The sequence below is a fragment of the Coregonus clupeaformis genome, chromosome 39 (assembly GCF_020615455.1).
Source record: "Coregonus clupeaformis isolate EN_2021a chromosome 39, ASM2061545v1, whole genome shotgun sequence".
In the NCBI taxonomy this organism is placed as follows: domain Eukaryota; kingdom Metazoa; phylum Chordata; class Actinopteri; order Salmoniformes; family Salmonidae; genus Coregonus; species Coregonus clupeaformis.
This window is the reverse complement of record NC_059230.1, coordinates 10,808,549-10,824,988: the sequence shown is the minus strand read 5'-3', so window position 1 is coordinate 10,824,988 and position 16,440 is coordinate 10,808,549. Positions and strand designations below refer to the sequence as shown.

Sequence of the window (16,440 nt, the reverse complement as noted above, 5' to 3'; positions counted from 1 at the left end):
TAACAGCTACTGGCTAACTGCTCCACTGTGTTCTACTACTGCTATAGGTTAAACCATGTCATGGTGCTAACAGCTACTGGCTAACTGCTCCACTGTGTTCTACTACTGCTATAGGTTAAACCATGTCATGGTGCTAACAGCTACTGGCTAACTGCTCCACTGTGTTCTACTACTACTATAGGTTAAACCATGTCATGGTGCTAACAGCTACTGGCTAACTGCTCCACTCTGTTCTACTACTGCTATAGGTTAAACCATGTCATGGTGCTAACAGCTACTGGCTAACTGCTCCACTGTGTTCTACTACTGCTATAGGTTAAACCATGTCATGGTGCTAACAGCTACTGGCTAACTGCTCCACTGTGTTCTACTACTGCTATGGGTTAAACCATGTCATGGTGCTAACAGCTACTGGCTAACTGCTCCACTCTGTTCTACTACTGCTATAGGTTAAACCATGTCATGGTGCTAACAGCTACTGGCTAACTGCTATAGGTTAAACCATGTCATGGTGCTAACAGCTACTGGCTAACTGCTCCACTGTGTTCTACTACTGCTATAGGTTAAACCATGTCATGGTGCTAACAGCTACTGGCTAACTGCTCCACTGGGTTCTACTACTGCTATAGGTTAAACCATGTCATGGTGCTAACAGCTACTGGCTAACTGCTCCACTGTGTTCTACTACTGCTATAGGTTAAACCATGTCATGGTGCTAACAGCTACTGGCTAACTGCTCCACTGTGTTCTACTACTGCTATGGGTTAAACCATGTCATGGTGCTAACAGCTACTGGCTAACTGCTCCACTGTGTTCTACTACTGCTATAGGTTAAACCATGTCATGGTGCTAACAGCTACTGGCTAACTGCTCCACTGGGTTCTACTACTGCTATAGGTTAAACCATGTCATGGTGCTAACAGCTACTGGCTAACTGCTCCACTGTGTTCTACTACTGCTATAGGTTAAACCATGTCATGGTGCTAACAGCTACTGGCTAACTGCTCCACTGTGTTCTACTACTGCTATAGGTTAAACCATGTCATGGTGCTAACAGCTACTGGCTAACTGCTCCACTCTGTTCTACTACTGCTATAGGTTAAACCATGTCATGGTGCTAACAGCTACTGGCTAACTGCTCCACTGGGTTCTACTACTGCTATGGGTTAAACCATGTCATGGTGCTAACAGCTACTGGCTAACTGCTCCACTGTGTTCTACTACTGCTATAGGTTAAACCATGTCATGGTGCTAACAGCTACTGGCTAACTGCTCCACTGTGTTCTACTACTGCTATAGGTTAAACCATGTCATGGTGCTAACAGCTACTGGCTAACTGCTCCACTGTGTTCTACTACTGCTATAGGTTAAACCATGTCATGGTGCTAACAGCTACTGGCTAACTGCTCCACTGGGTTCTACTACTGCTATAGGTTAAACCATGTCATGGTGCTAACAGCTACTGGCTAACTGCTCCACTCTGTTCTACTACTGCTATAGGTTAAACCATGTCATGGTGCTAACAGCTACTGGCTAACTGCTATAGGTTAAACCATGTCATGGTGCTAACAGCTACTGGCTAACTGCTCCACTGTGTTCTACTACTGCTATAGGTTAAACCATGTCATGGTGCTAACAGCTACTGGCTAACTGCTCCACTGGGTTCTACTACTGCTATAGGTTAAACCATGTCATGGTGCTAACAGCTACTGGCTAACTGCTCCACTGTGTTCTACTACTGCTATAGGTTAAACCATGTCATGGTGCTAACAGCTACTGGCTAACTGCTCCACTGTGTTCTACTACTGCTATGGGTTAAACCATGTCATGGTGCTAACAGCTACTGGCTAACTGCTCCACTGTGTTCTACTACTGCTATAGGTTAAACCATGTCATGGTGCTAACAGCTACTGGCTAACTGCTCCACTGTGTTCTACTACTGCTATAGGTTAAACCATGTCATGGTGCTAACAGCTACTGGCTAACTGCTCCACTGTGTTCTACTACTGCTATAGGTTAAACCATGTCATGGTGCTAACAGCTACTGGCTAACTGCTCCACTGTGTTCTACTACTGCTATAGGTTAAACCATGTCATGGTGCTAACAGCTACTGGCTAACTGCTCCACTGTGTTCTACTACTGCTATAGGTTAAACCATGTCATGGTGCTAACAGCTACTGTCTAACTGCTCCACTCGTTTGAACCAGCATGTGAAGTCTGACTGCAGGGGAGTGATTCTATAGAGTGCCACAGTATGAGTCATAATACCCATAAAACCTAGCGGTGAAATAGGTTTCCAATCGTTTTTCCATCATTCATTTTTCCCATAGGGGATTTTAGTAACGCTTAAAATATGGGCTGTGTTTCGTGTAGGCTTTCCTTGGCGTGACGTTTTGATAACAGTGTAAATCTCTCTAGGACAAGGTGGCTTTTGTCAATATATTCGCCTGTATTTACCCTCCCAAAAGTAAATGCTAATTAGCTGCTAATGTAGTTATCATAAAGAACTACAAATACAATGATGATCTGGATGAGACTGCCGAAACAAGGCAAAGGTAAACATCTCTGGATTAACTATCTAATATTAGCTAAATGTAGTAATGAATACATTGCCTACATTTCTTTACATGGACAATTCTGTGAACTGTCTTGTGCAAGTTTAAATTGACACAATACCTGTTAGCAAAGGTGTAAGCTTGAGATGACGTGCAGGAGCTTGCTGGGATTTGTAGTTTTGCATGATGTCTACTTAGATGCTAATTACCATTTTCGAATCTGAGGGTAAATAGAGCCTAATATATTGATAAAAAACACCTTGTCTGAGAGAGATTTAGATAGTAAAAAAACAAACGTCACGCCAGGGTAAGCTTACACGAAACACAGCCCTTATATTAAGTGTTTCTAAAATCCCCTATGGGAAAAATGAATGGTGGAAAAATTATTGGAACCATTTCCCTGTTTGACCGCTGGGTATTATGACACCTCCACGGTGGGGCTCTATGGCCTCCTATGTGAATCCCCATGTGGTCTGTGGGCACCTTCACCAGGACAAAACTGTGTTTAATGTTTAATTGAAAGGTAATGGTGCTGTACTGAATGACCAGCTGAAATCGTTACATTTTGCCTAATTATAGTGGACTAGAGGGCGCAGGTCTACAGAATGTTGAATAACTGTTTTGGGAGAAAACGTGTAGATCAGGAACGGAACGTTGAGTGAACTGAACGCAGCCCGACGCCTCGGTTACTGAACAAGGAAGTCCCGAGTGGTGGGCGGGAGACGGCATATAGAACCCTGCTCTTCCTCGGTGCTCACTCCACTGTCCCCACGACTCGAGCTGCTCAGGTAACTTTAAACCCGACACACACCTTTATTCCAATCTCAATCACTGTATGACTTGTGTTACATACTACTTTTACATTCTGGTGCAGAGCCTCGTGATTTAATGCAGTGGCCTCGGAATGTTCAGAATGTTGGCTCCTGTTTGTTAAAACTGACGCCTAAAACTCTTATCTTCTCCTCCCCCCCACATCTCCTCGCCTCCCCCCCAGTCTCTATAGTGTATATATTAATCAGTGCTGTAGAACCATGGCGTGGGATGGCTATATAACCAACCTGATGGCGGGAACACCTCCCTTCGTGGAAGAGGCAGCTATCTGTGGGTCTGAGGCGGGGAAGGAGTCGGTCTGGGCAGCAACACCTGGAGGTCAACTGGCTGGCGTGACTGTGAGTAGTTAACACGGGAGTGGGTGGGGTGTGCAGATTTAGACTGAGGTCTCTCCGTGGGCGACACGGTTGCAGGCGGCTGTTGAAGGGAAGACACCGATTGATTTAATGGTTGAACGGCTTGGGTGTTTGATGTTTCCTGGTGGCTCTACGCCATAACGAGAGTGTTGTACATTTAGTTGACCTGTCAACCAAGAAGTGGAAATAAAAGCTTAGCTGGAGAGGGAAGAAGTGTTGGGGTGAAGTTGCCACTAGACAGTGGCGGTGTCTGGATACCCATACTAGCGTACTACTTCAACTGCATACTATAACTGCATACTGTTTAATCATCGTCGCATACTATTTGAACGTACCGTTTAGTAAAAAGTATGCAGTAAGCCTTGGCTCCTGACTGGCTGAGTGGGTGGGGCGTGGCCGAGTGCAGGTGGATTTTTCTAAATTCAACAGACCTGCATCTCATTACCAGCCTGATAATAACTCGTTTCCAATTTCTCTAATCTCCTGAATAGAATAGAAATTGAGTTATAGTCCTACTCAGGCTGGTTATAGACAGACTATCACATTCGACCGATACTTTAGCCCAGGATTTCCCAAACTCAGTCATGGGCTCATCTATCCTATTTAAAAAGGACTGAAGACCGAAACAGATCATTTGTTTCCATTTCAACATATTTATTAGTGAAACCGAAGTGCTGTAATGTATATAAATTAAATCAAATAGCCTAGTGCATGCACTAACACTTTTCCAAATGTTCAAATCTAAAGGCTATTGCACAGAAAAACGTGGACAGTCGGGTGCATCGCAAATTCAGAACCTCTTGACAGCAACATAATAAAATAAAGCACTGATCATTGGGAATTTACATTTACGTCATTTAGCAGACGCTCTTATCCAGAGCGACTTACAAATTGGTGCATTCACCTTATAGCCAGTGGGACAACCACCCTATTTATTTTTTATTTTTTTTATGGTGGGGGAGGGGGGGGCGGTAGAAGGATGACTTTATCCTATCCCAGGTATTCCTTAAAGAGGTAGGGTTTCAAGTGTCTCCGCTGAGTGAGTGAGTGACTCCGCTGTCCTGGCGTCGTGAGGGAGCTTGTTCCACCATTGGGGTGCCAGAGCAGCGAACAGTTTTGACTGGGCTGAGCGGGAACTGTGCTTCCGCAGAGGTAGGGGGGCCAGCAGGCCAGAGGTGGATGAACGTAGTGCCCTCGTTTGGGTGTAGGGTCTGATCAGAGCCTGAAGGTACGGAGGTGCCGTACCACTTTCTGTGTAAGGCAGGGTCGTACTCTGCGAATGTTGTAGAGCATGAACCTGCAGGATCGGGTCACCGCTTTGATGTTAATGAGATCAGAATGACTACTAAGGCTTGATCCACGAATGAAGTAATTCAATAGGAAGCCTACAAAACTAAAATCGATCCATATGTTAAAATAAAAAGGCCTGATTACATCAATAACGCAGCCACATCCCCGGTGCTGACATTCAGAAATCAAAAGATGATTTAGTATTTAGTTTACAAGCTCTAACGAAGGCCAAGAGAACAAGAAACCCTTTTCAGTTAGAAAACAGAAATCCACTTTGGGTAAATAAAATACTTCTGTTTTCAAAGATGTCGCCTAGGATGCGATACTCTTGATCATTTATAAGGAGAAAAAAAACTACATTTGAACACTACAGAAGCTTTGCTATTCTTCCCAATTAAGTAGCCTCGTTTTGTTGTTTGGCTACTTGAAGAGAACTAGGGTCTATCACTCGCAGCCCACCTCTTCCAATGGATTGTGGAAAAGTGTGCATCGAATTTTACTAGATGAAGAGCCGAAATGAGTAGAACATCCTGGCATTTAAACTATTCTAGATTTTCTAAAATGGACATCCTAACATTCTATTTTTGTATTCTGAGACTGTAAGGCCTGATGTTTTCTGCTATTTGTTGATTTCAGTAGTCCATCTTATTGATCAGCTGTTGTCAGTATGACATCAGGCATTTTAAAGTATACTAGACTTTCAAAATGTCACATAATTAACCTATATTTTTTTACTCAACTGGCATACTATTTAGGATGGATACTATTTAGGATGCAAGTATGAGTATTTGGACACAGCCACTGATCTTGGGTCAATTTCCCTAATTAAGGTTAGGGTCCTAGAGCTGTACCCCGAGGGGATTTAGGGTCAGGGGTCATCACATCCCCTAGGGCGTGATTGGCTGAGGCTGGGTTAGGCTACACGTCAATAGCAGATTGGATAGTACACTAGTAGTCACTAATCTGTTTCTTTTTCAACTAGTAGCTGTTGGAGAATATTTAGTCAGGACACTCCCCTGACTTCTGGTAAAATGTTCAAATGTGACCACTGTATTATTTTAATTATTCATTTTACATTTTAGTCATTTAGCAGACGCTCTTCTCCAGAGCGACTTACAGTTAAGTGAGTGCATACATTTTCATACTGGGCCCCCCGTGGGAAACGAACCCACAACCCTGGCGTTGCAAGCGCCATGCTCTACCAACTGAGCTACAGGGGACTACATATTTCAGAAGTGTGTTGGGGTTAGTTCCGTGTTTTAGAGTTGGATTTTGAGGTCCTTATTTGGTCATGTTGCAAACAGCAACTCGAGATAGAGAGAGACACACACACACACACCCCACAGCTCGACATATAGGAAGTGAGAAGAGGTGCACCTTCTGAGTCACTTCCCCCACACACACACACACACACACACACACACACACACACACACACACACACCGCCCTACAGCCAGTCACATGAGGAGCATGAAGATGTGTTTGCTCTTGGAATGGCCTGTGTGTGTGGCAGACATTTTCAGGGGATTGGAAAGCTCCGGTTGATGGGTGTGGTGTTTCTAAACAAACATGGCCTATTTCTCTGCAAGAGCACATGAAGGACTGAGCAACAAGTAGGCATGCAGAGGGAGAGAGACTCGTCTAACCCGTTGTCTTGTGACAGATTGCGATTACAGAAGGGTTAGGGTTACAGAGGTAATCTTTTCATGTCCATTTGCACAGAAAGGGTTTTCTAGAGTACCACAATATCATAATACCCATAAAACCTAGCAGTCAAACAAGGAAATGGTTCCAATCGTTTTTCCACCATTCATTTTTCCCATAAGGGGATTTTAGAAACACTTCAAATAAGGGCTGTGTTTCATGTAGGCTTACCCTGGCGTGACGTTTTGATAACCGTGTCAATCTCTCTAGGACAAGGTGACCTTTATCAATATATTCGCCTGTGTAACCTTGAAAAATGTCTTTCAACTTGCCAAATTGAGCCCCGTTTCAAATGATCACTCTTTGAGAATAACTTGGGATGGCTATATAACCAGACGCATCACTTCCCCCTGTTCTGCTCTACTATATAACATGGTTGTTGGATAAAGTGGGTGTGTTTTGGATAAAGGCTCGGGAAGTAAGAGCATCTTAACAAAACGAGGCCATGCCGTTGCACAGCCACAGACTTCTACAAGCACCACTGCTGAGGTAAACGAGGCCATGCCGTTGCACAGCCACAGGCTTCTACCAGCACCACTGCTGAGGTAAACGAGGCCATGCCGTTGCACAGCCACAGGCTTCTACCAGCACCACTGCTGAGGTAAACGAGGCCATGCCGTTGCACAGCCACAGGCTTCTACCAGCACCACTGCTGAGGTAAACGAGGCCATGCCGTTGCACAGCCACAGGCTTCTACCAGCACCACTGCTGAGGTAAACGAGGCCATGTCGTTGCACAGCCACAGGCTTCTACCAGCACCACTGCTGAGGTAAACAAGGCCGTTGCACAGCCACAGGCTTCTACCAGCACCACTGCTGAGGTAAACGAGGCCATGCCGTTGCACAGCCACAGGCTTCTACCAGCACCACTGCTGAGGTAAACGAGGCCATGCCGTTGCACAGCCACAGGCTTCTACCAGCACCACTGCTGAGGTAAACGAGGCCATGTCGTTTGCACAGCCACAGGCTTCTACCAGCACCACTGCTGAGGTAAACAAGGCCGTTGCACAGCCACAGGCTTCTACCAGCACCACTGCTGAGGTAAACGAGGCCATGCCGTTGCACAGCCACAGGCTTCTACCAGCACCACTGCTGAGGTAAACGAGGCCATGTCGTTGCACAGCCACAGGCTTCTACCAGCACCACTGCTGAGGTAAACAAGGCCGTTGCACAGCCACAGGCTTCTACCAGCACCACTGCTGAGGTAAACAAGGCCATGCCGTTGCACAGCCACAGGCTTCTACCAGCACCACTGCTGAGGTAAACAAGGCCATGTCGTTGCACAGCCACAGGCTTCTACCAGCACCACTGCTGAGGTAAACAAGGCCATGTCGTTGCACAGCCACAGGCTTCTACCAGCACCACTGCTGAGGTAAACGAGGCCATGTCGTTGCACAGCCACAGGCTTCTACCAGCACCACTGCTGAGGTAAACAAGGCCATGTCGTTGCACAGCCACAGGCTTCTACAAGCACCACTGCTGAGGTAAACGAGGCCATGTCGTTGCACAGCCACAGGCTTCTACAAGCACCACTGCTGAGGTTACTGCCTTATGGAAGATTGTGTTCCGTGATATAATATAACCAGGTGAATATATAATATATATATATGAGGCAGTTAAGATGTGTTATCTGTAATGGTTATGATAAATTAAGCATTTAGATAAACATGTTTTCCAGTGCAGCCCTTGTTCTAAAATTACTCAAACAAATTAATAGGAACTAATTAATACTCGAACAGTCAAAGGTCAAATGCCCATTCCTATTAGTGACGTGGACACGAGTAGCTCTGGACCCGCTCCACTACAGCCCCATCGTTGTGGATGGGGGCGTGCTCGCCCCTCCGTTTCCTGTAGTCCACAATCATCTCCTTTGTCTTGGTCACGTTGAGGGAGAGGTTGTTGTCCTGGCACCACACGGCCAGGTCTCTGACCTCCTCCCTATAGGCTGTCTCATCATTGTCGGTGATCAGGCCTACCACCGTTGTGTCGTCAGCAAACTTAATGATGGTGTTGGAGTCTTGCTTGGCCACACAGTCGTGGGTGAACAGGGAGTACAGGAGGGGACTGAGCACGCACCCCTGAGGGGCCCCCGTGTTGAGGATCAGCGTGGCGGATGTGTTGTTACCTACCCTTACCACCTGGTGGCGGCCCATCAGGAAGTCCAGGATCCAGTTGCAGAGGGAGGTGTTTAATCCCAGGGTCCTTAGTTTAGTGAGGAGCTTGGAAGGTACTATGGTGTTGAATGCTGAGCTGTAGTCAATGAACAGCATTCTTACATAGGTACTCCTTTCGTCCAGGTGGGTGAAGGCAGTGTGGAGTGCAATCGAGATTGCGTTATCTGTTGGGGCGGTATGCGAATTGGTGTTGCTGTGAGCCATGACCAGCCTTTCAAAGCATTTCATGGCTACAGATGTGAGTGCTACAGGGCGATAGTCATTTAGACAGGTTACCTTGGTGTTCTTGGGCACAGGGACTATGGTGGTCTGCTTGAAACATGTAGGTATTACAGACTGGGTCAGGGAGAGTGAAGACACTTGCCAGCTGATCAGCGCATGCTCTGAGTACGCGTCCTGGTAATCCATCTGGCCCCACGGCCTTGTGAATGTTAACCTGTTTAAAGGTCTTACTAACGTCGGCTAGGAGAACGATATCACACAGTTGTCCAGAACAGCTGGTGCTCTCATGTTGCTTGCATAGAAGCGATCATAGAAGTCATTTAGCTTGTCTGGTAGGACCCTAACCCCCTAGTGGTGGACCCTAACCCCCTAGTGGTGGACCCTAACCCCCTAGTGGTGGACCCTAACCCCTTAGTGGTGGACCCTAACCCCTTAGTGGTGGACCCTAACCCCCTTAGTGGTGGACCCTAACCCCCTTAGTGGTGGACCCTAACCCCCTAGTGGTGGACCCTAACCCCTTAGTGGTGGACCCTAACCCCCTAGTGGTGGACCCTAACCCCCTTAGTGGTGGACCCTAACCCCCTAGTGGTGGACCCTAACCCCTTAGTGGTGGACCCTAACCCCCTAGTGGTGGACCCTAACCCCCTAGTGGTGGACCCTAACCCCTTAGTGGTGGACCCTAACCCCTTAGTGGTGGACCCTAACCCCCTTAGTGGTGGACCCTAACCCCTTAGTGGTGGACCCTAACCCCTTAGTGGTGGACCCTAACCCCTTAGTGGTGGACCCTAACCCCTTAGTGGTGGACCCTAACCCCCTTAGTGGTGGACCCTAACCCCCTTAGTGGTGGACCCTCACCCTTAGTGGTGGACCCCTAACCCCCCTAGTGGTGGACCCTAACCCCCTAGTGGTGGACCCTAACCCCCTAGTGGTGGACCCTAACCCCCCTAGTGGTGGACCCTAACCCCCTAGTGGTGGACCCTAACCCCCTAGTGGTGGACCCTAACCCCCCTATTGGTGGACCCTAACCCCTTAGTGGTGGACCCTAACCCCCCTATTGGTGGACCCTAACCCCCTATTGGTTGACCCTAACCCCTAGTGGTTGACCCTAACCCCCTAGTGGTGGACCCTAACCCCTTAGTGGTGGACCCTAACCCCCCTTAGTGGTGGACCCTAACCCCCTAGTGGTGGACCCTAACCCCTTAGTGGTGGACCCTAACCCCCCTATTGGTGGACCCTAACCCCCCTATTGGTTGACCCTAACCCCCTAGTGGTTGACCCTAACCCCCTAGTGGTGGACCCTAACCCCTTAGTGGTGGACCCTAACCCCTTAGTGGTGGACCCTAACCCCTTAGTGGTGGACCCTAACCCCTTAGTGGTGGACCCTAACCCCCTATTGGTGGACCCTAACCCCCCTATTGGTTGACCCTAACCCCCTAGTGGTTGACCCTAACCCCCTAGTGGTGGACCCTAACCCCTTAGTGGTGGACCCTAACCCCCTTAGTGGTGGACCCTAACCCCCTAGTGGTGGACCCGAACCCCCTAGTGGTGGACCCTAACCCCTTAGTGGTGGACCCTAACCCCTTAGTGGTGGACCCTAACCCCTTAGTGGTGGACCCTAACCCCTTAGTGGTGGACCCTAACCCCTTAGTGGTGGACCCTAACCCCTTAGTGGTGGACCCTAACCCCTTAGTGGTGGACCCTCACCCACTGGCTTAATAGTGAATGATGACTATATGAGATGGACAATAGCTAAAGCTCTCTGCACTATACTCTCTCTGCACTATACTCTCTCTGCACTATACTCTCTCTGCACTATACTCTCTCTGCACTATACTCTCTCTGCACTATACTCTCTCTGCACTATACTCTCTCTACACTATACTCTCTCTGCACTATACTCTCTCTGCACTATACTCTCTCTGCACTATACTCTCTCTGCACTATACTCTCTCTACACTATACTCTCTCTGCACTATACTCTCTGTGTGGTCCAAGTTTGAGGCTCGGAGTAGGCATGACTGGACTAGAACTGTTTGGAATTTGAGAGAGGGAGAGAGACTAAAAAAAATATGCAGGAACCTGTTTGAGCATGTACCTCTCTCGGTGTGGTTTGAGCATGTACCTCTCTCGGTGTGGTTTGAGCATGTACCTCTCTCGGTGTGGTTTGAGCATGTACCTCTCTCGGTGTGTGTAATTTATAAATGTTGATATATGCTTTATCTTAACTAGTTCAGATGCCCTGATATTGATATGTTAATAGTTACATTTATCTCATCAATATCAGGGCATCTGAACTAGTTATATTCTAGTACTTTGTAGATACCCTCCTGTAGGTTTTAACTCCAACCTTAATTCTACTTGTTAGCTGATCACCAAGACCTTCCTCTTCTCAGACCTTACAACACCTGATTTAACAGCTGATCATATGATATATCAAATCAAATCAAATTCTATCTGTCACACGTGTTTAGCAGATGTTATTGCGGGTGTAGCGAAATGCTTGTGCTTCTAGCTCTGACAGTGCAGTAATATCTAGCAAGTAATATCTAACAATTTCACAACATATACCCAATACACACAAATCTAGTAAGGAATGGAATTAAGAATATATACATATATGTACGAGCAATGACAGAGCGGCATGGACTAAGATACAGTAGAATAGAATAGAATGCAGTATATACATATGAGATGAGTAGTGCAAGATATGGAAACATTATTAAAGTGACTAGTGTTCCATTTCTTAAAGTGGCCAGTGATTTCAATAGGCAGCAGCAGCCTCTAATGTGCTAGTGATGGCTATTTAACAGTCTGATGGCCTTGAGATAGAAGCTGTTTTTCATTCTCTCGGTCCCAGCTTTGATGCACCTGTACTGACCTCGCCTTCTGGATGATAGCGGGGTGAACAGGCCGTGGCTCGGGTGGTTGATGTCCTTGATGATCTTTTTGGCCTTCCTGTGACATCGGGTGCTGTAGGTGTCCTGGAGGGCTGGTAGTTTGTCCCCGATGATGTTTTGGGCAGACCACACCACCCTCTGGAGAGCCCTGCGGTTGCTGGCGGTGCAGTTGCCATACCAGGCGGTGATGCAGCCCAACAGGATGCTCTCAATGGTGCATCTGTATAAGTTTGTGAGGGTTTTAAGTGCCAAACCAAATTTCTTCAGCCACCTGAGGTTGAAGTGGTGCTGTTGCGCCTTCTTCACCACACTGTGTGGGTGGACCATTTCAGTTTGTCGGTGATGTGTACGCCAAGGAACTTGAAGCTTTCCACCTTCTCCACTGCGGTCCCGTCGATGTGGATAGGGGGGTGCACCCTCTGCTGTTTCCTGAAGTCCACGATCATCTCCTTTGTTTAGTTGATGTTGAGTGAGAGGTTATTTTCCTGGCACCACACTCCCAGAGCCCTCACCTCCTCCCTGTAGACGGTCTCGTCATTGTTGGTAATCAAGCCTACTACTGTTGTGTCGTCTGCAAACTTAATGATTGAGTTGGAGGCGTGCTTGGCCACGCAGTCATGGATGAACAGGGAGTACAGGATCTATCTGATTCATGTGGTTGTTGCCAGAGTTTCTCAAACTCGTTCCTCACGACCCAAAGGGGTGCACATTTTTTGCCCCTAGAACTACACAGCTAATTCAAATGATCAAAGCTTGATGATGAGTTTATTAGTGGAATCAGCTGTGTAGTGCTACGACAACACCAAGGTGTTCTGGGAAACACTGCAGTCATTTCTTTACTATGTAATGTTCTGCCACTAGATGGAGCTGGTGTGGTACCTCTAACATCTGTCTCTCTGTGTCTCTCTCTCTGTGTCTCTCTCTCTGTGTCTCTCTCTCTGTGTCTCTCTCTGTGTGTCTCTCTCTGTGTGTGTCTCTCTCTCTCTGTGTCTCTCTCTCTCTCTCTCTGTGTGTGTCTCTCTCTCTCTGTGTCTCTCTCTCTCTGTGTGTCTCTCTCTCTCTGTGTGTCTCTCTCTCTCTGTGTGTCTCTCTCGCTCTGTGTGTCTCTCTCTCTCTGTGTGTCTCTCTCTCTGTGTGTCTCTCTCTCTCTCTCTCTCTCTCTCTCTCTCTCTCTCTCTCTCTCTCTCTCTCTCTCTCTCTCTCTCTCTCTCTCTCTCTCTCTCTCTCTCTCTCTCTCTCTCTCTCTCTCTCTCTCTCTCTCTCTCTCTCTTCCCCCCAGGCTGCAGAGATCAAGGCCATGATGTCATTGGATCGTTCTCCTCTGTTCGCCAGTGGTCTTCATCTCAGTGGGAACAAGTGTACTGTCCTTAGAGATAATCTCCATACTGATGGCGACCACACTTTAGATGTTAAGATGAGACCCACCGCTACTGATACCAACTCCTACAGCATCACCATCGCTAAGAGTGGCCAGAGTACGTACCACACAGTTCTCTTTGCAGAATGTCCCGTTGTCCTGTATAGGATTCTATATGAGAATACTGCTGGCTTTACTGTGTTCTAAAGGAGACTCTCTCTCTCTCTCTGTCTCTCTCTCTATCTCTCTCTCTCTCTCTGTCTCTCTCTCTCTCTCTCTCTCTCTCTCTCTCTCTCTCTCTCTCTCTCTCTCTCTCTCTCTCTCTCTCTCTGTCTCTCTCTGTCTCTGTCTCTGTCTCTGTCTCTCTCTCTCTCTGTCTCTCTCTCTGTCTCTCTCTGTCTCTCTCTGTCTCTCTCTGTCTCTCTCTCTGTCTCTCTCTCTGTCTCTCTCTCTGTCTCTCTCTCTGTCTCTCTCTCTGTCTCTCTCTGTCTCTCTCTGTCTCTCTCTGTCTCTCGCTCTCTCGCTCTCTCGCTCTCTCGCTCTCTCGCTCTCTCGCTCTCTCTCTCTCTCTCTCTCTCTCTCTCTCTCTCTGTCTCTCTGTCTCTCAGCTCTGATCATTGTTAAAGGGATGAAGGACATTCCTGGAGGAAAGATCAACATAAAGGCCTCAGACATGATGCAGTACCTGAGGAAGAGTGGCTTCTAACCCCTGACCTTTATCCCCTGACCCCTGAACTCCCCCCTGGTGAAGTTGCCTCTAGACACTGATCTTAGGTCCGTTTTGCATTTCCCCCCCACTAATGATTAGGGTTAGGGTTATATTATATATATATATATATATATATATATATATATATTATATTCTAACCCTAACCCATTTCCCCCCCACTAATGATTAAGATTAGGAGGAAAGGGAAGCTGATCCTAGATCGTTACCTAGGGCAAACTTCACTCCGTGCCTTGTTGTTTTAGATGATGATATGCAAATGAACAAACCTGTGAAACTATATCATAGTGGCTAATAATAAAATAAAGATTTATTCTAAGAAAAGTGTGTGTGTGTGTTTTTGAGAGTGTCTAGAGGAGAATGTCTGAAAGACGAGTGTGTGTGTCTGTGTGTGTGGAGTTGGTCCCCCTTTGCTGCTATAACAGCCTCCACTCTTCTGGGAAGGCTTTCCACTAGATGTTGGAACATTGCTGCAGGGACTTGATTCCATTCAGCCACGAGAGCATTAGTGAGGTCGGGCACTGATGTTGGGCGATTAGGCCTGGCTCGCAGTCAGCGTTCCAATTCATCCCAAAGGTGTTCGATGGGGTTGAGGTCAGGGCTCTGTGCAGGCCAGTCAAGTTCTTCCACACCGATCTCGACAAACCATTTCTGTATGGACCTCGCTTTGTGCACGGTGGCATTGTCATGCTGAAACAGGAAAGGGCCTTCCCCAAACTGTTGTCACAGGGGAGGGTAGGGTAGGAGGGTTAAATATAGTTCTGTAGCCGGTAAAGGGGAGGGGTACAGTGAAAGGGTATGTGTGTGGCGGGACACTGGCCTTTTGCACACCACGTGTGTGGTACAGTGAAAGGGTATGGTGTGTGTGTTTGGGGTCGCTGGCCTTCTGCTGCGAGCCCAGAGTGGCTCACATTTCACATTTAGCTGAAACTTGAACCTATAGACCACCCTGGTGAGATAGGGAAAGTCAAACATGGGGGGATTGAATAAATAAATTAATATATACGCTGAGTGTGCAAACATTAACACTTTCCTAATATGTTTTATACACACGGGAAACTGTTGAGCGTGAAAAACCCAGCAGCGTTGCAGTTCTTGACACAAACTGTTGTGCCTGGCACCTACTACCATACCCCGTTCAAAGGCACTTAAATCTTGTCTCAAGGCTTAAAAATCCTTCTTTAACCTGTCTCCTCCCCTTCACCTACACTGAAGTGGATTTCACAAGTGACATCAATAAGGGATGATAGGATTCACCTGGTCAGTCTGTCATGGAAGAGCAGGTGTTCCTAATGTTTTGTCCACTCAGTGTCGTTATTGGAAAATCCATTGTCTATAACTACATTAGCTTTAAGGCCTGGATTCAATCTAAACCGTTGCCAACAAGTAAGCCTACTGCACTGTTGAATAAACTACATTATCACTCCCTGACTAATTCAATGCACTACATTACCACTACCCTACTAGTTCAGTACTCTATATTACCACTACCACTACCCTACTAGTTCAGTACTCTATATTATCACTACCACTACCCTACTAGTTCAGTACTCTATATTATCACTACCACTACCCTACTAGTTCAGTACTCTATATTATCACTACCACTACCCTACTAGTTCAGTACTCTATATTATCACTACCACTACCCTACTAGTTCAGTACTCTATATTATCACTACCACTACCCTACTAGTTCAGTACTCTATATTATCACTACCACTACCCTACTAGTTCAGTACTCTATATTACCACTACCACTACCCTACTAGTTCAGTACTCTATATTATCACTACCACTACCCTACTAGTTCAGTACTCTATATTACCACTACCCTACTAGTTCAGTACTCTATATTATCACTACCACTACCCTACTAGTTCAGTACTCTATATTATCACTACCACTACCCTACTAGTTCAGTACTCTATATTACCACTACCCTACTAGTTCAGTACTCTATATTATCACTACCACTACCCTACTAGTTCAGTACTCTATATTATCACTACCACTACCCTACTAGTTCAGTACTCTATATTATCACTACCACTACCCTACTAGTTCAGTACTCTATATTATCACTACCACTACCCTACTAGTTCAGTACTCTATATTAACCACTACCACTACCCTACTAGTTCAGTACTCTATATTACCACTACCACTACCCTACTAGTTCAGTACTCTATATTACCACTACCCTACTAGTTCAGTACTCTATATTATCACTACCACTACCCTACTAGTTCAGTACTCTATATTATCACTACCACTACCCTACTAGTTCAGTACTCTATATTATCACTACCACTACCCTACTAGTT

At 46.5% G+C, this 16,440-nt stretch overlaps 1 protein-coding gene across 1 annotated transcript; it reads left to right on the top strand.

Annotated features, from left to right (window-relative positions):
- The first annotated feature begins 3,234 nt into the window (after window positions 1-3,234).
- On the top strand, window positions 3,235-14,127 carry LOC121554320 (profilin-2). Its single transcript, XM_045211769.1, has 4 exons — window positions 3,235-3,344; window positions 3,551-3,725; window positions 13,310-13,505; window positions 13,996-14,127. Exons 2-4 carry the CDS (start codon window positions 3,588-3,590, stop codon window positions 14,091-14,093), a joined length of 432 nt encoding a protein of 143 aa, XP_045067704.1. The 5' UTR covers window positions 3,235-3,344; window positions 3,551-3,587; the 3' UTR covers window positions 14,094-14,127.
- The last annotated feature ends 2,313 nt before the right edge of the window (window positions 14,128-16,440 follow it).

What these genes read in the sequence shown, in the direction of transcription:
- LOC121554320 (XM_045211769.1), top strand. Translation starts at nt 3,588, where the DNA reads ATGGCGTGGGATGGCTATATAACCAACCTGATGGCGGGAACACCTCCC. An exon ending in GTCAACTGGCTGGCGTGACT is followed by an intron (nt 3,726 to 13,309) that starts GTGAGTAGTTAA and finishes TCTTCCCCCCAG; the next exon opens with GCTGCAGAGATCAAGGCCAT. An exon ending in CATCGCTAAGAGTGGCCAGA is followed by an intron (nt 13,506 to 13,995) that starts GTACGTACCACA and finishes TCTGTCTCTCAG; the next exon opens with CTCTGATCATTGTTAAAGGG.